We start from the raw sequence: 14,549 nt of genomic DNA, 5'->3' as shown, positions 1-14,549 counted from the left end.
GCCATCAGCCAAGGCTCGCTGCATTCACTGAGAGGTTTCCTCCAGCCATACTCAGTGTAAAGGAGCAGCGTGTTCTCCTTGTTTCACTTTAATAGCTGAGGCTACCCACCACCCCAGTCCAGCTGCCATACCAAAATCCAAGGCTGAAGTGGACTGCCACATAGAGCTGGTAAGTTAAAAGACTGTAGCCCGAGGTAGCAGGATGGCTGTAGCTTTAGTTCCCAAGTCTACTTGGTCAAAGCCAGAAGCCCACTGCTTCCAATGACTTTATTTTTTCCTTCAGAAATCCAGCCAGAATTTCTAATCCTTGCCACAGAGAGAGCTAGGCAGCTGCATTGTGGACAGAGAGGTTGCAGATTTCCTGAAACTGGCTGGAGACTCCATGCCTTTTTAAAAGTGCCTGCACGGAGTCTTGCAGTCTTTCCTGCCTAGCTGCGACCTCTCTGTTTACTTCAGGGACAAGCAAGGAAGGAGACCACTTCCTCCAGATGCCAGATTGTGTTGAACAAACATCCCTGCTGTGTAACTACATCCATTTCCCCCAAACAAAGCTGAGGAAGCAGGAGAACTCCAGGCATTCAGTCATCCCAGCCTGGACACCAGAACTGTCTTTAAAGAGGAGGAGAGGACTCCAGAAGGAACTACCTGCTCAGTCCGAAAAACTATTCCTGGTCTTCTCCAATTATTTCATTAAAAGTCAAAAAATGGGTGAGTGGCTGGGAAAAAAACCACACCTTTTTAAGGATTCCTGGAGCACTGGATATAATGTGAAAGGTAGTAATTCCTAAAAAGCTAATTCCCAAGAATTTGCCCTGACCTGACTAAAAAGCTGCTCAGAGCAACAGCAAGCCGAACTCAGCACATTCTTAATAGGTTCTCAGAAGTCCCAGATCAGACTTTCTTGTCCTTGTCACTTTCACTCCCTGACAGGTGCCCTTTAGTAGCTCTTTACAGCTCAACGCACTGCTGTGCACACATGCACGTGGGAGGTCGAACTCCCTTCCACAGGCTGAGGTGGAGGCAGGGAGGGCGGAGAGTGTAGCGTCATCTTCTTTCAGCTCTAAAAGCCTCAAGGGGCTTGAAGAAACTTGGAAAACGGAGACCTCACATTGCAGGAATAAGGGTGGGACTTTCATACCAAGGGCATCCTGTCTGGAAGGCCCTGTGATTACAAGGGCCTCATAGAAGAGACCGCGCTCAGAGTCCGTTGTAATGGGCCATTCTCTTGAGAAGACCATTGTGTCCCAGAAGCTGTGATAGGGGCATCGCATGAATTCTTTTAATTTACTCCTCTTAAAACACATTGCTCTCTCTCCAGAACACAAATAAGGAAGCACATCCTAAGAGTTTAAATTGCTCAAGGTCGTGGAGGCAAAGGTGGGACTCTGAATCAGATCTGTCCTGAAAGCCTGGTACCCTGCTGCCCGCTTCCTCATAAGGGGTAATTCAAGAAAAGCAAGCAGTTTAAATGACCTGTTGGGAGCACAGGCAGTGGTCAAGAAGGAAGCTTGGAAGATGCTACTTTGTGCTCCTTTGGAGAAACAACTCTGTGCCAAGGGCAAGACGAATAACCAGGTTCCAAACCCAGTGAGAAGGTGAGGTACCCACTGAGTTGGTGCAGGAGTAGACCCCTGGAGGGAGAGGCAGCATCCACAAGTCTGGGATCCTCTGAATATTCACAGACACAAAGAGACGCTTAAGATTCAGAGGCTAGTGCAAAAGGCGGAAGTGAAATGGGACACTCACAGGGTCAGGAGACCTCTGCCCGTACACAGAGAGCCAGCCCTGACCGTGACCGAGAGATCAGCTTGTAACGTGTACCAGGCCATGCTTCGCAGGCTTTTAAGCACAGTCCACACAGAAGCCTTGATTCAGGAGAAAGACTCTACAGATGCATAAAGCAAAGACCTCTTGCACTCCAGCTCAGACACGTTAGAAACCGGGTAAGATACAGAAAATAAAGTAAATGCTAGGAAGTAAGAATCCATGTCACTTAAGGATTATTTACCTTATCAGAGGATTTGCTGTCGGGTCCCTTTCAATAGAGAGCCCCCTCGGTTAGTTTTTCAGTTATTAAGCAACAGTGCTTTTCAGGAGCACATGGTGCGTCATCGCAGTGAGACCTGAGATCGCACCCAGGTTTACCATAAGCACATCTGCCTGAGCCTCAAGAACTGATCTGAAGTGGAATCTCGGCTTGTTCTCAAAGCTTTGCTCCTCTTCTTAAGGAATGAAGAGACACATTTTTAAAAGGAAAAGGGTTAACTCAACACTCCGGAAACTTCTTGCCAATGCCCTTGTCAGGCTCTTACAGCTCCACCTGCCACCTAGGAAAGAGAATTTCTCTAACCATGTGGAAGAGCCTCCCTCACTGGGTCCAGAGTCAGAACAGCCAGTGGGCTGTTTCTGCGCTTGTACATGATAAATATCATTAATCACTTTACCAGCTGTGCCCAACCCGGGGATATTCAATTTCTCTTGACCCTCCTAGACTAACTTCACGTATCTGCTAACAGCACTGGCTCCTTTTACTGCCACAGTAAATGAAGATAACAGGCAAGGGATCTGCTGTAGACATTTATTGAATCATCTGTTGCACCAACACGACACTACATCACAGAAGATTGGCCACAGGCAAAATAAACCACCACGGATCAGCTTTTGGGGGGCTTTTTGGCTCCTCAGTCATCCAGCATACACTTTAGCAAACAGGCCAGTTTACAGACTGTTACTGCAAATCCAAGGTTCTGTTTCTCTATGTTCTGCCAAGGAAGAGACACAATTGTACTTTGGTACTTTGTCTAAGGTGGAGTTTTCCCACGTGTAAACACTGACTATACCAGGCGATGAAAGAACTGCTGGAGCCTGCGCCCTTGCAGAGCCTACAACCTACACAGGGTGCAAGCATCCTGGTGCAGGGGCTGCAGCGGGCGAGAGAGGCCTGGGGAGGGAGGCAGGCAGCCCTGCTGTGGAGGGTGCCACCCACAGCCCCCTGCTCTGAGAAGTGGCATCCCTGAGGGAGGACCCACTGCAAAAGCCGAGTTTTAGAAATCTGAGCATTAGAGGAGACAAGCCCCTTTCTCTAAGGCAGCATTTAGGTGTGAAAAAGGCAACCATTAAAGGAACAGTAGTCAGATTTGGAAATTTCATTAATCTCTTCACTTAGGTAAACTGGGTCTTGTGTCAAACTACGTCATGCTCCTCAAAGCCCGAAAAACAAGGAAAACAAGGAGAGAGCATTCACCGAGTCCAAGAAGCACAAGATCGATGCTCTAATCACGTTATTTCTAGACTGAAGCCAAACAGTGACTCAGCTAACAGCATTACACAGCCATGGGGTTGGGGGGATTAATCTGATTCCAACTCAGTCCCAGCTTCCTGCAAAGATGGGTCTCAGGTAGGAGAGGATGAGGCTTTCCTCCTGAACAGAAGCAGGCAGCCCCCACCCCTCCCCATCAAAAGGGAAAAAAGGCAAAAGCGGCAGCTTTTTGTTTAAAACAAAGGTCTGTACCGTCAGCCTGTCAGAGCAGCGCCTGATGAGCTCTGAGGATGGAGGAGGCCCTGCGGGGAGCGGAGCCTCTGCAGGAGGGAGCTGCAAGGAAGCCCACCACCCACAGCAGCCTACACAGGGGACCATCTCCTTTCTCTTCTTTGGGCTGCCCTTGGCCGCCAAGGACAGGTCTGTCTGAAGTCCTGTGCCTGAACCCCTCTCCCCACAAAGCTGTCCTGGGGCCAAAGGGTTAAAGAAAGGGAAGGCTCTAGAGCAGCTGGGCCAAAGCCACATCTCTGGGGCTTCCCAGGGCCAGTTCCTCCCCTCTCCTGGGGAACACTGCCCTGAACACCAACATATTTTACACATAATATCACTTGCTCCGCTGCCAAAGACTGGGCCCATTCAAGGCCGGTGTTTTTCGGGCCGGCAAGACTTCTGGTACGAGTCCAGTGTTACACAAAGCAAGTCTTGGCTTTGCCAGGCCCGTCGCTGAGCCCCGGGTTTCTCCCTGGACGTGGCCCAGCACTCTTCGTCTCCTTCAGGCATCTGTGCTTCTCCGACCAGGACTAAGGGCACAAAACCCTACCCAAGGCTTCTCCATCTGAGGGGGTGGTGACAGGGACAACAGGGCGGGGGTCTGGGCATGAACAACAGGACTAAAGCAGCAGCGAAGAGGGGAAGCGGAGGAGGCCAAACCCTAAGCGCTCAGAGAGGAACGCTGCCCAGCCCCTCGCCTCCCCACCCCTCCGCCCAGCCCTCCACGGGCCACCGTCCTGGAGACCCACGGCGGCCCCAGCAGGTGCGGGACAGACGGGACCCCCAGCGGCCGCCACATGGGCGGTGGCGGCCGGTCACTGGGAGCCGGGGCTGTCGCCCTCCGTCAGCGTCTTGAAGTCCATGGAGAGCGCTTGCTCTTCGGCCTGGAGGGGCCGCTTCCAGTCGGCGCGGGTCAGGATGTAGAGCACGACGGCGCCGAAGGCGGCCAGCAGCAAGCCCAGCACGTTGGCCAGGACGCCCTCGGGCTCGAACGCGCTGTACTTGGCCCTGCGGGGTCGGGATGGGGAGGCCCCGGGGGCCCGTTAGGCCGGGTGCCGGTCGCCCCTGGGCCGAAAGGTGCTGTGAGATCCCGACCCCAGCCCCACCGCCCCCCGGGGGGAGAGAAGCCCCTGCTCGGGGGCCCCACACAAAGCTGGCTGGCGGCGGCGCTCACCCGAGTTCGAACAGCAGCGCCTCCTTCAGGCCCAGCAGGGCGGTGCCTACGGAGAGGAGGAAGATGGCGGCGCCGAAGAAGACGTGCTGGGGGCGGTAGCGGCTCCGCAGGGAAAACGACGCTCCAGGGAACAGGAAGAAGCTAAAGCCCACGAGCCACTGGGAGGAAAGGCCAAGTGCTGCCGGAGACTGAGCAGCCCGCGGCCGCCACAGGGGGGCCGCCGCCACGAGGACCGCGGGCCCCTCCACCCACCGCGTGCGGGCCTCGGCTGGCGCCCCGGGTGGGCGGCGGGCACTTAGGGATAATGTCGGCCCCAGCGGGCGCTCCAGACCCGGTCCCAGTCCCTCACTGTGCGCTTGAGGGCTGGGCCTGGGGCCGCGGGGTCGGGGTCAAAGCCCCCTCGCGCCCAGCCCTGCTGGAGCATCTTCACCTGTGCGGGCGCCCGCAGCGCGCGCCCCGCCCAGCCCTCCCCGTGCCTGGGGCGCAGAGAGGACCCACCTGCACAAAGAAGAGCACGAAGACCAGGATGCCACACCAGCTGTGCAGGCTGTACAGGTCGGCATAGCCCTTCTTCCTGTGGTAGTCGAACACCGCCACCAGACCTGCACCAGAGAGGGGTCGGCTGAGGACAGGGCTGACAGGGAGGGAACGGGAAGTGGCCCCAGGGAAACTCGACTAGCCTTGACTCTGGGCTCCAGGCCCGGCTCGGTGGCTGCCAGCACCCACAGTCCCTGCCTGGAAGGCAGAGAGGGATGCAGAGGGGGGACTAGACAGTAACGCAGCTTCTTTCCCGAGTCTACGCAGAGGTGGGGAAGGGTAGGCCGTGCCAGGAACTCACCCACCAGGGCGATGATGAAGGCGAAGACGTGCAGCAGCCCGTGCAGGACTTTGGTGGTACGTTTCGCTTCAGTCCTGAAGACACGGTAAACCAGCAGGGCTGATGGGACGTGAGAAAGGAAATGTCAGTGCGCTAACCTGAGCTCGAGGTCTTCCTGCCTGCGCAAGGAGGCAGCCCAGCTGGAGAGGTGACGGGAGTTAAGGGCCTGTCCAGGTTCCCCAAGCCACTGGAAGTGAGGGAGGAAACAAGGCTCCCGGTGCCTTCGCACCTCCCACCCCCACCCACCCGCCACCTCCTTGTCAGTTGTCCTGTGTATTCCAGGCTGTGTTTCAGGGTCATCATGCAGTCATACTGAGGTGTCACCAGGCTTTTGAGTTCACCTCTTAGCTATGATGGTCCTCAAACTGTCCAATACTGAAGCTTGATCAGATATTCACTAGTTTTAGTAAACAGGTTCCCTTGGTGGGAAACCCCTGGTTCCCAAGCTAATTCCCCTTCACTGGGCAGAGGAGGTCAGGGTCGGGGGGTCTGGGGAATGCCTCTTAGGATTCTGCTGCTGAGGGGGTGGCTGTCACCTGGACCACCTCTAGGAGGTGTGGATCTAGCAGATACAGATCAGCTTTCTTGTTGCCCAGAGAAGGCCATGGTCCCCTGGCCTCAAGGCAGGTGGGATCCAAGCACGGCCTGGATCCTAGAGGAGCTTTCACTTGGCCCAGTGCAGCATCTCCCCTGACACTCACACACACACTCACTTTCTTTCCCCCAATTTCAAACTGCCTCTACAGCTGAGGGCCTCGCTCACAGCCCAGCCCCGGGGCCTCTGCTGTATGAAGCGCATACACCCTGGGATGCTCCCTGTTGAATCAAGGGGTAAAAGAGCTGGGACAGGTCTGAAAGGAGTTGCCACCCACCCACCCACCAAAGGGCCTCTGATTTCGATTCCCAGTGTCCCCAGGCTCTAAGCCAGCTTCCTTCTCTGACTGGAGAGACCTCAGGGGTGAGAGAGTCCCTGCAAACTGTCTGTCTGAGGAGGCACGGCCCCGGGACTCACCGTCTCCCTGCAGGAAGACCAGGCCTATGACCATGCAGAGGGGATGAACGTTGAACTGCAGGGCGCTCTCCCAAGCAATGCCCCCTCGGTACACACCGAGCCAGGCACCAGTCGTGGCCACCACAGTCAGGCCCAGCAGCTGGGAGAAGGCCACGTAGTAAGGCAGCGCCCCAGGGGTGGATGCCGAGCTGGCATGGCTCTCCATGCTGAGGCAGCTGCGGCAGGAAAAACAGCAGAGCTCAGGGGAACGGCCCACGGCCACCAAAAATACATCCCAGTCCTCCCACACAGAACCCTGCCGCTGGGCTCTCAGCCCACTCCCCCAGGCCTCGGTGCTAACGTAGAGTCTGAAGTCCCAGGAGCAGCTCAGCAGGAGGGCCCAGCCTTGCTGCGGAGACAGACCCACACCTGCTGGCAGTTCGCCACGTGCAATGACATGACGGTGTGAGTAAAGCTCCTCCCAGTCCTGGCGAGAGCAGGAGGGCCCAGTGCCTGTGCTTTACTTTCTTTTTCAGAAGGCCCTGGGTTTTCTCAGGTGGGGTTCAAGGGTGAAATACAGAGAAGTGAGCAAATTCCTTGAAGGTGCAGGAATTCTTCCAGGTGAATCATTAAGGACAGCTAGGCTGGGAAATGGGGAGCCTGCCTCCCCCGTGCCAGCTTTCTGAGCCCCCAGATGAGAGGCATCCTGCCCACCGCACAGGCCCCACCAGGCTGGTAGAAGGAACGTGCTCTGAGCCGCTTCACAGGACAGGACTTTCCCTTCCTGCCTCTTCCCCTCCACACCCGGGCTGTGGATCTGCACTCCCTCAGGCCAAGCTCCCCAACCAAAGGCACAGGACAGGAGACCTACAAGATGAGAACTCCTGGGGTCACTGAGTTCCCAAGGATCCTGTCCCACAGACAAGGGAAGGGGTTCAAGGCAGTTTGAGGAAGGGAGCCAGGCTCAGGGGCCAGTGGGAGGCATTTCTTGGCTCCTCAGTCCCATCCCTGATGTCCCTACAGCCTCGCTGGGGCTCAGGATGGCCTCCATGCCAGCTCTTCACCCTGAATCTGCTGGTTCTCCCCACACACAGGCGCAGGTGGGAGAGGCAGCTGGGGGAGGGGAGGAGAAGAGGGGGCTGATAAATAAGCCTGGCCTCTGTTCACTCGGCCTGGGCGCTGGCGGCCTGTGGCCAGAGGGTCGACTTCGCCGTTTCCCCCAGCTCCCCTCTTCCCACGGCCCGGCCTCTCCCAGCAGCAGTGAAGACACCCTGTTTCTCCTTCCTTATCAGCAGAGAAGGACAGCGGAGCAGCTGAGCAGCAGTGTTCGACTAACACATTTCGGGGTCCCTTCCCTCACACCGAGCACACACCCTCTACCCTGTGCTGCTCAAGAACCAGTTTCCAGTCAGTCTGGCTTGTCCTCCTGGTGACCAGGCTGTCTTTACCTCCAGTTCTCTCTGCCACCTTTGCCAACTGTTGGCAACTGCCCCATTTTTTAAAGAGGGGTCACCGGGGGTGTTAATACACATTCCTTGAAGTAAAATACAGATAAGCAAAAAAAAGAGAGAGAAATTACAAGTAACTTACATTTTGATTTATATCCTTTTCTTCTAGAAATAGATATTTTTTCTTTTATAAAAACAGGATCTCATACCAATTTCTAACCTACTTTTTTTAACTTAATGATAGGGCACACACATCTTTTCATGTCAGTGAATATACACCCACCTCATCATTTTAATACGTTCACAGTATTGCATTGTACGGCTGGTTCATGTTTTAACCAACCCCCTCATCTCAACACTTAGCCAGCTTTCAGTTTTTCACTAAATGAACAACACTGTGATCATCTTTGCACACCTGCCTAATTCCTAAATGGAGAAATGGAATCCTGAGCAAAGGGCTAGTTTCTTTTTTAGGTTTTGGAAACATTCTGTCAAGTCATCTTCCAGAAACTTACCCATGGCAGGTGGGAAGCCCTGTTTCTAGGAGCCCTCAGCAACAGTGAACGCGTTTCTGGAACTTTTGCCTCCATGTTTATCACCTCTACCCCCGTGACTCCTAAATCTAGCGACAGCCCTCTCCCCCAAATTTAAACCCCATTTCCAACTGTCCACTAGCAGCTCTACCTGGACATCCCTCAAACAGTTCAGACTCAGCACACCCAGTTACCCGTCTACGCTGACCTCCCAGCGCTGACACCTCGGCGCCTCAGCAGACTGGCCGCTGAATCCTAGGGCTTCTCCCCGACGTCTCGCCACACTTTCCTGTTGGCCATCTTCATGACCACCACCCCAGCCAGGGCCTGGAGTTTCTGCCCCCATCTCCCTACCCTCCTCAGCCTGCCTGACCCACCAGGGACAGGGACAAAGCCAGGGCCCCAGTCATGCTGCCACACCCTCACAGAGGGCCTCCCGTGTGTGCTGGTCAGGTGCCAACTCCATAACCTGATCGTAGTTCTGTTTCCTCTGCAGCCCTCTCTTTTCTTACCAAGTCCACTGGCAGGATGTGCTCCCAGGTCCCCAGCTCTAACTCCACCTGCTCTTATTCCCTCCCCTTCATGCTCCTCTCCACCCTCCCTACCTCTATCAGTTTGCTCCACGACTTGAAATGGGCATCTTGTTCACCACTTTGTCCCCCTCGTCTGTGTCCCAAAGTCTGGCCTGGCGCTTACTTACCCTCTTTGGTGTCCTGCCTCACGTTAAGCTCTTGTGGGCCCCTCCGCTGAAGCGCCCTGTGAGCTCCAGGAAGGCCGGAACGCATCTGACTCTCCCTTGGGTATCCTCGGGGATCTGATCCCCAGCGCCAACTCCAACAGGAAATGTACCAAATGAGAAATGTCGTCCTCCTCTCCTTTATTTAATTCCTCCCCGAGAGCCCTGGGCGCAGTCGGAATCTGATTAGCTCCAAATTAGGAAGAACAGAAGGAACGTGCTCTGCCCCACCAAGTAGATAGAGAACGAGAGGGAGCTCGAGTGGCAAAGGACTGTCGCCTCTGGGTCCCAACTCACTCCGTGGTGACTTAAGCCAGAGCCAGCTTTTTTCCTTCCCAGACAGTCTCCTAGTGAGATAGGCAGAAATTAGAGTTCTTTTCATAGCTGTGATACTGTGATTTATAACAAGAAGTGCACAGGACAGAGTCCCTAAACCCTAGGAGTTCCCCAAGTGGAAGAAAGCCAGAAACGTTTCTTTTGTTTTTTTTCAGAAACGTTTCTTTTGTTATGTTAATGTTTACATCATGTAAACCAAGCCCCGAAGGATGGGGGCTGGTTGCCAGGGAAACCACCCACAGGACTGGGGGTCAGCACCTTCAGTCCCACCCTTGACCTCCAGGGAGGGGAGAGGGGCTGGAGATTGAGTGCAACCACCAAAGGTCAATGATTTCATCAGTCATGCCAGTGTCATGAAGCCTCCACAAAACCCCAAAAGGACGGGGTCTGGAGAGCTCCCAGGTTGGTGACGGCATACTGCATCTACATACCGGGAGGGTGGCACACCCCAGTTCTCTGGGACAGAAGCTCCTGTGTCTCCTAGCAGACCTTGCCCTATGTATCTCTTCATCTGGCAGTCCCTATCATATCCTCTTGTCATAAGCCCGTAACCTAGCAAGTTTCTCTGGGTTCTGTGAGCTGCTCTAGCAAAGTAACTGAATCCGAGGAGGGGTCGTGGAAGCTCTGATCTATAGCCTGTTGGTCAGCAGCACAGGTGAAACCTGGACTTGTAACTGGTGTCTGAAGGTGGGTAGGGGGCAGTCTTGTGGGACTGAGCCTGTCATCTGTGGGATCTGACGCTGTCTCCAGGTGAGTTAAATTGTAGGACACCCAGCAGTATCTGTTGAGGATTGGAGACTTGCTTGGTGGTGTTGAAAAGAAAACACATTGGAACAGCGCAATGACTAAACATGTAGCTTTAATGTCCTACACTGAGAACCATCACCCTGAATTCCCTTGGGAATCCGAACCCTAACGAGGTTTGCACCCAAGGTAGCGGAGTGGAGATGAGAGTTAAGAAGCCCTGCTCTGTGCTCAGCACTTCTCTCCTTCAGTCTTCGCAGCAACCTACGAGGATGACAGGAGTATTAGCCCGCTTTGACAGATGAGGAAATTGGGACTCAGAGAAGATAAATGACCTGCCCCAAATCATCCACAGCAAAGAACTGCTCAACTCAGTTGTTTACTGAACACCTGTGATACACTAGCCACACTGCTGGATGCTGGAACACACAGATGAGACAAGGCCCCCGCCTTTCCGGGGGACCTTGCAGACAAGATGCAGAGTAGATGCAGATTCTACAGTAAAAGGCCATGAGAATTCAGGCTATGAGTTAAGCTCCAAGAGCACTTTCCACTGTGCGCGCTGACTTCACCACACTCGAGTGGCCGCTCCTCTGAGCTGCGATAGGCTGCTGTCTGCTAGGGGTGTGGCTCTGCACCTCCTAACATGGGAGAGCGGAAAGCTTCCCAAATACCGAAGCCAGTGTTCAGGGCATCTGAATCTGCTCGGAAGCAGGACTCCAGAACGCCTCTCCCCTCCCATGTCAGTCCTCCTGGGCCCTCCTCACCCCCCTGGGAACCATGCTCCTAAGGCAACTTAACACCCCCCACGACATCAAGCACTGGTGTCCCCTGTGGGCTGTCCTGGGAGAAAAGGCTGAGGGATGGGAAAGGGTGGGTTAGAGAGAAGGGGTGACGGAGACAAACTAGTTGCAAGATCTTCATGACAACTGCTCCAAAGGTATCTCTCCTGGTCCCTGTGCCGCGGTAACTGGGCATCCCAGAGGAAGCCAGAGATGAAAAATGACCTTTGGAATCATGGAGGCCCAAGCGGTCTCCCCTATGGCCCCTTCCAACTTAGAAGATAAGTCCACGTGTGAGGGGTAACAGGAAAATGCACACCATCCCACCTCGGGCAGGCCTTTGGCTTGCCCACAGGTGGTGACCTCACAGCCAATAAGATCTAAGTGTGAAAAATCCAGATTTACAGAAAAGACACAGTAGTGAGTGGTTCTGTGCTTAAGAGATGAACTGAGACCCTTCAGCAGTGCCATCGCCCCATCGCTTACTCAGTGCAACATAAACAACAACCTATGTCTGCACAAAGTGGCTGATTCCAATGCCGGGGGACACAGAGAAGACACTGCAAGGACCCCAGCTGGAATCTGACTCACCCACAAACACGTGTGCATTTGAAAACCTTGAAATCAGTTGAGATTCACTCCCTATTAAGCAAATACCTTTGAATCCTGCTCCTTCATTTCCCAATCTGGCCAGCGGGAAAATTCTCTCACCCTTCCTTCCTAACTGGGTGGAACCACAGAATGCTGGCTGCTCTTGCGCCTCCTGCATTCCTAGAGCAACAGTGTCAGAGCCTGGGAGCAGCCCCTCTGCACCCCCAAAGGCTTCCTGGACCCAGCAGACAAGAGTCTCAGAACCAGAGAAGGCTCACATGGCGACTTACTAGGCCACCCTCCTGTCAGAGCACAGGATGTGGATGTCGGACCTCTGACAGTCACCCCTCCCCCCCACACACACACATCTGCAGTCAGACTCCACTTAATGCAATCAAACAGGGACAGGAGCTGCCCGCAGGGCTTGGACGTGCTGAGCACCCCTTTCCCCGCTCTACCCACCCCCTGGTGCACTAGGTTTCATTGAAAGGCCACCAGGCCTAATCTCATTAGGGGGACCAGACACAGCACACGTCCCACAGCCTGGAGGCAGAGAGCCTGGCCCAGCCATAGTCCTCCTTATCCGCAGCAGGGTTTTAATTGGGTTAGAAAAGATTGTGTTGGGGGCTAGATCTTTTCTTGATGGGTGAAGAGGGGAAACAACCAGTTGTCCAAGAATGTCCTCGAATGTGATGAACAAGAAGGCAAAATGAAACCCGAGCTGTTAGGTGGGCCACTTTCTTACCACCCACTCCCAAGAAGCCCCCAGGAAGAAAGCAGAGCTTGAAGTCAGACGCTGACCCCAGTTCCCCACTGTGTCCAGAGGCCCAGTGTCAGAGCTCAATACTTGTAGGGACTCACAAAAAAGGTTTTGATTTCTGTTACAAACATAAGAAAAAACAAACTTCTAGGGTTGAAGGAAATATTTTACTTTTTAATCCAACCCGGATAATATTTGTCTTTATACCAATGCAGTTGTAAAATACAATTCTTATTATTTTTTAATGGAGGAATAGGAAAGTCAGAATGCACCCCTGGTCAGATGGATGTGATTTCAAAGCCCCACTGTTCATGACTGCGTGCACCTGCACAACCGAGTGCCATCTCTGAGCCTGCTTCCTCATCGATAAGGTAGGGGGATGCTGAGATTTGCCTTACTGGCCTGTAGGAAAGATTAAGCAGGATAAATATGTACCAGTGCCTAGCACAGTGCCTGCCACACAGTAGGCATTCAATTAAATAGCAATCTAACAAACACTAAATCCGGTCCTAATAGCACCTTAGCAAGAGTCATACATCAGAAGCTATTAATACGTGAGGTTTGGGGGCCCAGAGAGCCAGATGGCAGCAGACAGCATGATACCTGCTAATAAATCCACAAGCCCCTTCTGTCTACCATGAATCCCCTCAGTGGGCAGAAACCCCTGGATCTGGGGTGAATTCCTCCACCAAAGCCTTCTAGTGCTGCTGAACCGCTTTATATTAGAAGCTGCCCAAGCTCTGCCTGCCAAGGGAAGGTGGCACAGGCTGGGAGCAGTGGGACAAGCAGAGCATTCCACTCAGGTCCCAGTTTCCTCCTGCTTGGGGGCGGGGCTGCAGCAGCGCTTTCTCCCTGTGGGGCTCCTGTTAGCATTTATGACTTGCCTGTATTTTCTGCCTCAATCCAATTTCACAAGAGAAATCAAGATAATCTATGAGAAAGTAGCAAAGCTGTGTGTGTGTGTGTGTGTGTGTGTGTGTGTGTGTGTGTGTGTGTGTGTGTGTGTGTGTTTGGGTGTTTTCATTTGCTATGAAAACAAAGAAAGAGAATTCAAATAAGATAGAGCTTCATTTAATGAGTCTTAGAAAATGCTCAAAGACAGCCAAGGTGGAGTGAGAGAGGAGAGAGGCAACCAGAAGGCAAAAAGACTTGGGAGGGGTGCCAGCCTCTAAAGACATGTCTGGGACTCCGGGGCCCACATGGATCCTCCCCTCTGGGGTGTCCTGGGGAAAGAGCAGGCAGAGAGGGGAGGTGGCCCTGCCATTACCCAGGTGTCAAAGGCAGCAGCAGATCCCTTCCTCAGGTCAGTTCTGCACCCCTCTACCCACAGTTCAGGGCCCACTAAAGCCAACCCAACGAATAAGGATTTCCCAAACGAGAAACCCCGACTCTCACACCAAGAGGCTGGAGATATTCGAGAGGAACACGGAAGGGATCTAGCTAGAAATCTCACCGCAAGAGGAAACAGGCAGATGGAGACACCGCAACTAGAAAAGCAGCTGGCAGCTCGGTTTCGGGTTGCAAAAGGACAGCCGTGGCAAACGTTAGTCGATCCACTTCTAAGCTATCTTGTTTGTAGAACAGGGCAAAATATTAGTCGTGTGCCCATAGATAAACTTGGGGTCACCTGCCGCTCCGTCCTAACTTCCGCAGAGACTCGGCACAGAGGCGGACACAGGGCCTACGGCTGACAGCTCCAGGAAGGAGTGGGACAAGCTCCGAGGCGGGGAAGCAGGTGAGGTTGAGTCAGGTGTGGTGGCAGGAGAGGGAAGGAGAAAAACTGGATGCGGCGCCGGGATCCTGGCCCGTCCCAGAGCGTCCCTGAGCCCGCCGGCCCCCCTCCATACACACACCCGAGCCCTTGGGGTCCGGACTCCGCGCCGGGGCTCGGCTCGTACCCATCGGCCCAGGGCGCCTACCTGGCCGGACGCCGGGCCCGGACCTCGACCCCGCTGCGCAGCGCCGCCGACAGGCCCGCGAGCTCCCCGCGCCGCACCCGGGCTGCTCAGCAGGTTCCGCGAGCCTCGCCGCCCTCGGCGCTGCCGCGT

The 14,549-nt window shown here is 54.2% G+C and overlaps 1 protein-coding gene across 3 annotated transcripts; it reads right to left on the bottom strand.

The window, feature by feature from the left end:
- Window positions 1-2,564: 2,564 nt before the first annotated feature.
- On the bottom strand, window positions 2,565-14,549 carry LOC105090417 (transmembrane ascorbate-dependent reductase CYB561). Of its 3 annotated transcripts, none has more exons than XM_031468849.2 (6): window positions 14,421-14,549; window positions 6,593-6,807; window positions 5,542-5,640; window positions 5,202-5,305; window positions 4,704-4,861; window positions 2,565-4,537 (listed from the first exon to the last, which is right to left on the bottom strand). In XM_031468849.2, exons 2-6 carry the CDS (start codon window positions 6,795-6,797, stop codon window positions 4,345-4,347), a joined length of 759 nt encoding a protein of 252 aa, XP_031324709.1. In that variant the 5' UTR covers window positions 6,798-6,807; window positions 14,421-14,549; the 3' UTR covers window positions 2,565-4,344. The 3 variants fall into 3 exon arrangements, with proteins under 3 accessions (XP_031324709.1, XP_031324711.1, XP_031324710.1); XM_031468851.2 differs by lacking the exon at window positions 14,421-14,549 and adding an exon at window positions 13,955-14,037; XM_031468850.2 differs by lacking the exon at window positions 14,421-14,549 and adding an exon at window positions 9,253-9,329.

Source organism: Camelus dromedarius, chromosome 16 (assembly GCF_036321535.1).
Source record: "Camelus dromedarius isolate mCamDro1 chromosome 16, mCamDro1.pat, whole genome shotgun sequence".
NCBI lineage: Eukaryota > Metazoa > Chordata > Mammalia > Artiodactyla > Camelidae > Camelus > Camelus dromedarius.
Note: the sequence above shows the minus strand (reverse complement) of the source record. Positions and strands in the feature narration are given on the sequence as shown.

What these genes read in the sequence shown, in the direction of transcription:
- LOC105090417 (XM_031468849.2), bottom strand. Translation starts at nt 6,797, where the DNA reads ATGGAGAGCCATGCCAGCTCGGCATCCACCCCTGGGGCGCTGCCTTAC. An exon ending in GGTCTTCCTGCAGGGAGACG is followed by an intron (nt 5,641 to 6,592) that starts GTGAGTCCCGGG and finishes ACGTCCCATCAG; the next exon opens with CCCTGCTGGTTTACCGTGTC. An exon ending in GCGCTGCTGTTCGAACTCGG is followed by an intron (nt 4,538 to 4,703) that starts GTGAGCGCCGCC and finishes CCGACCCCGCAG; the next exon opens with GGCCAAGTACAGCGCGTTCG.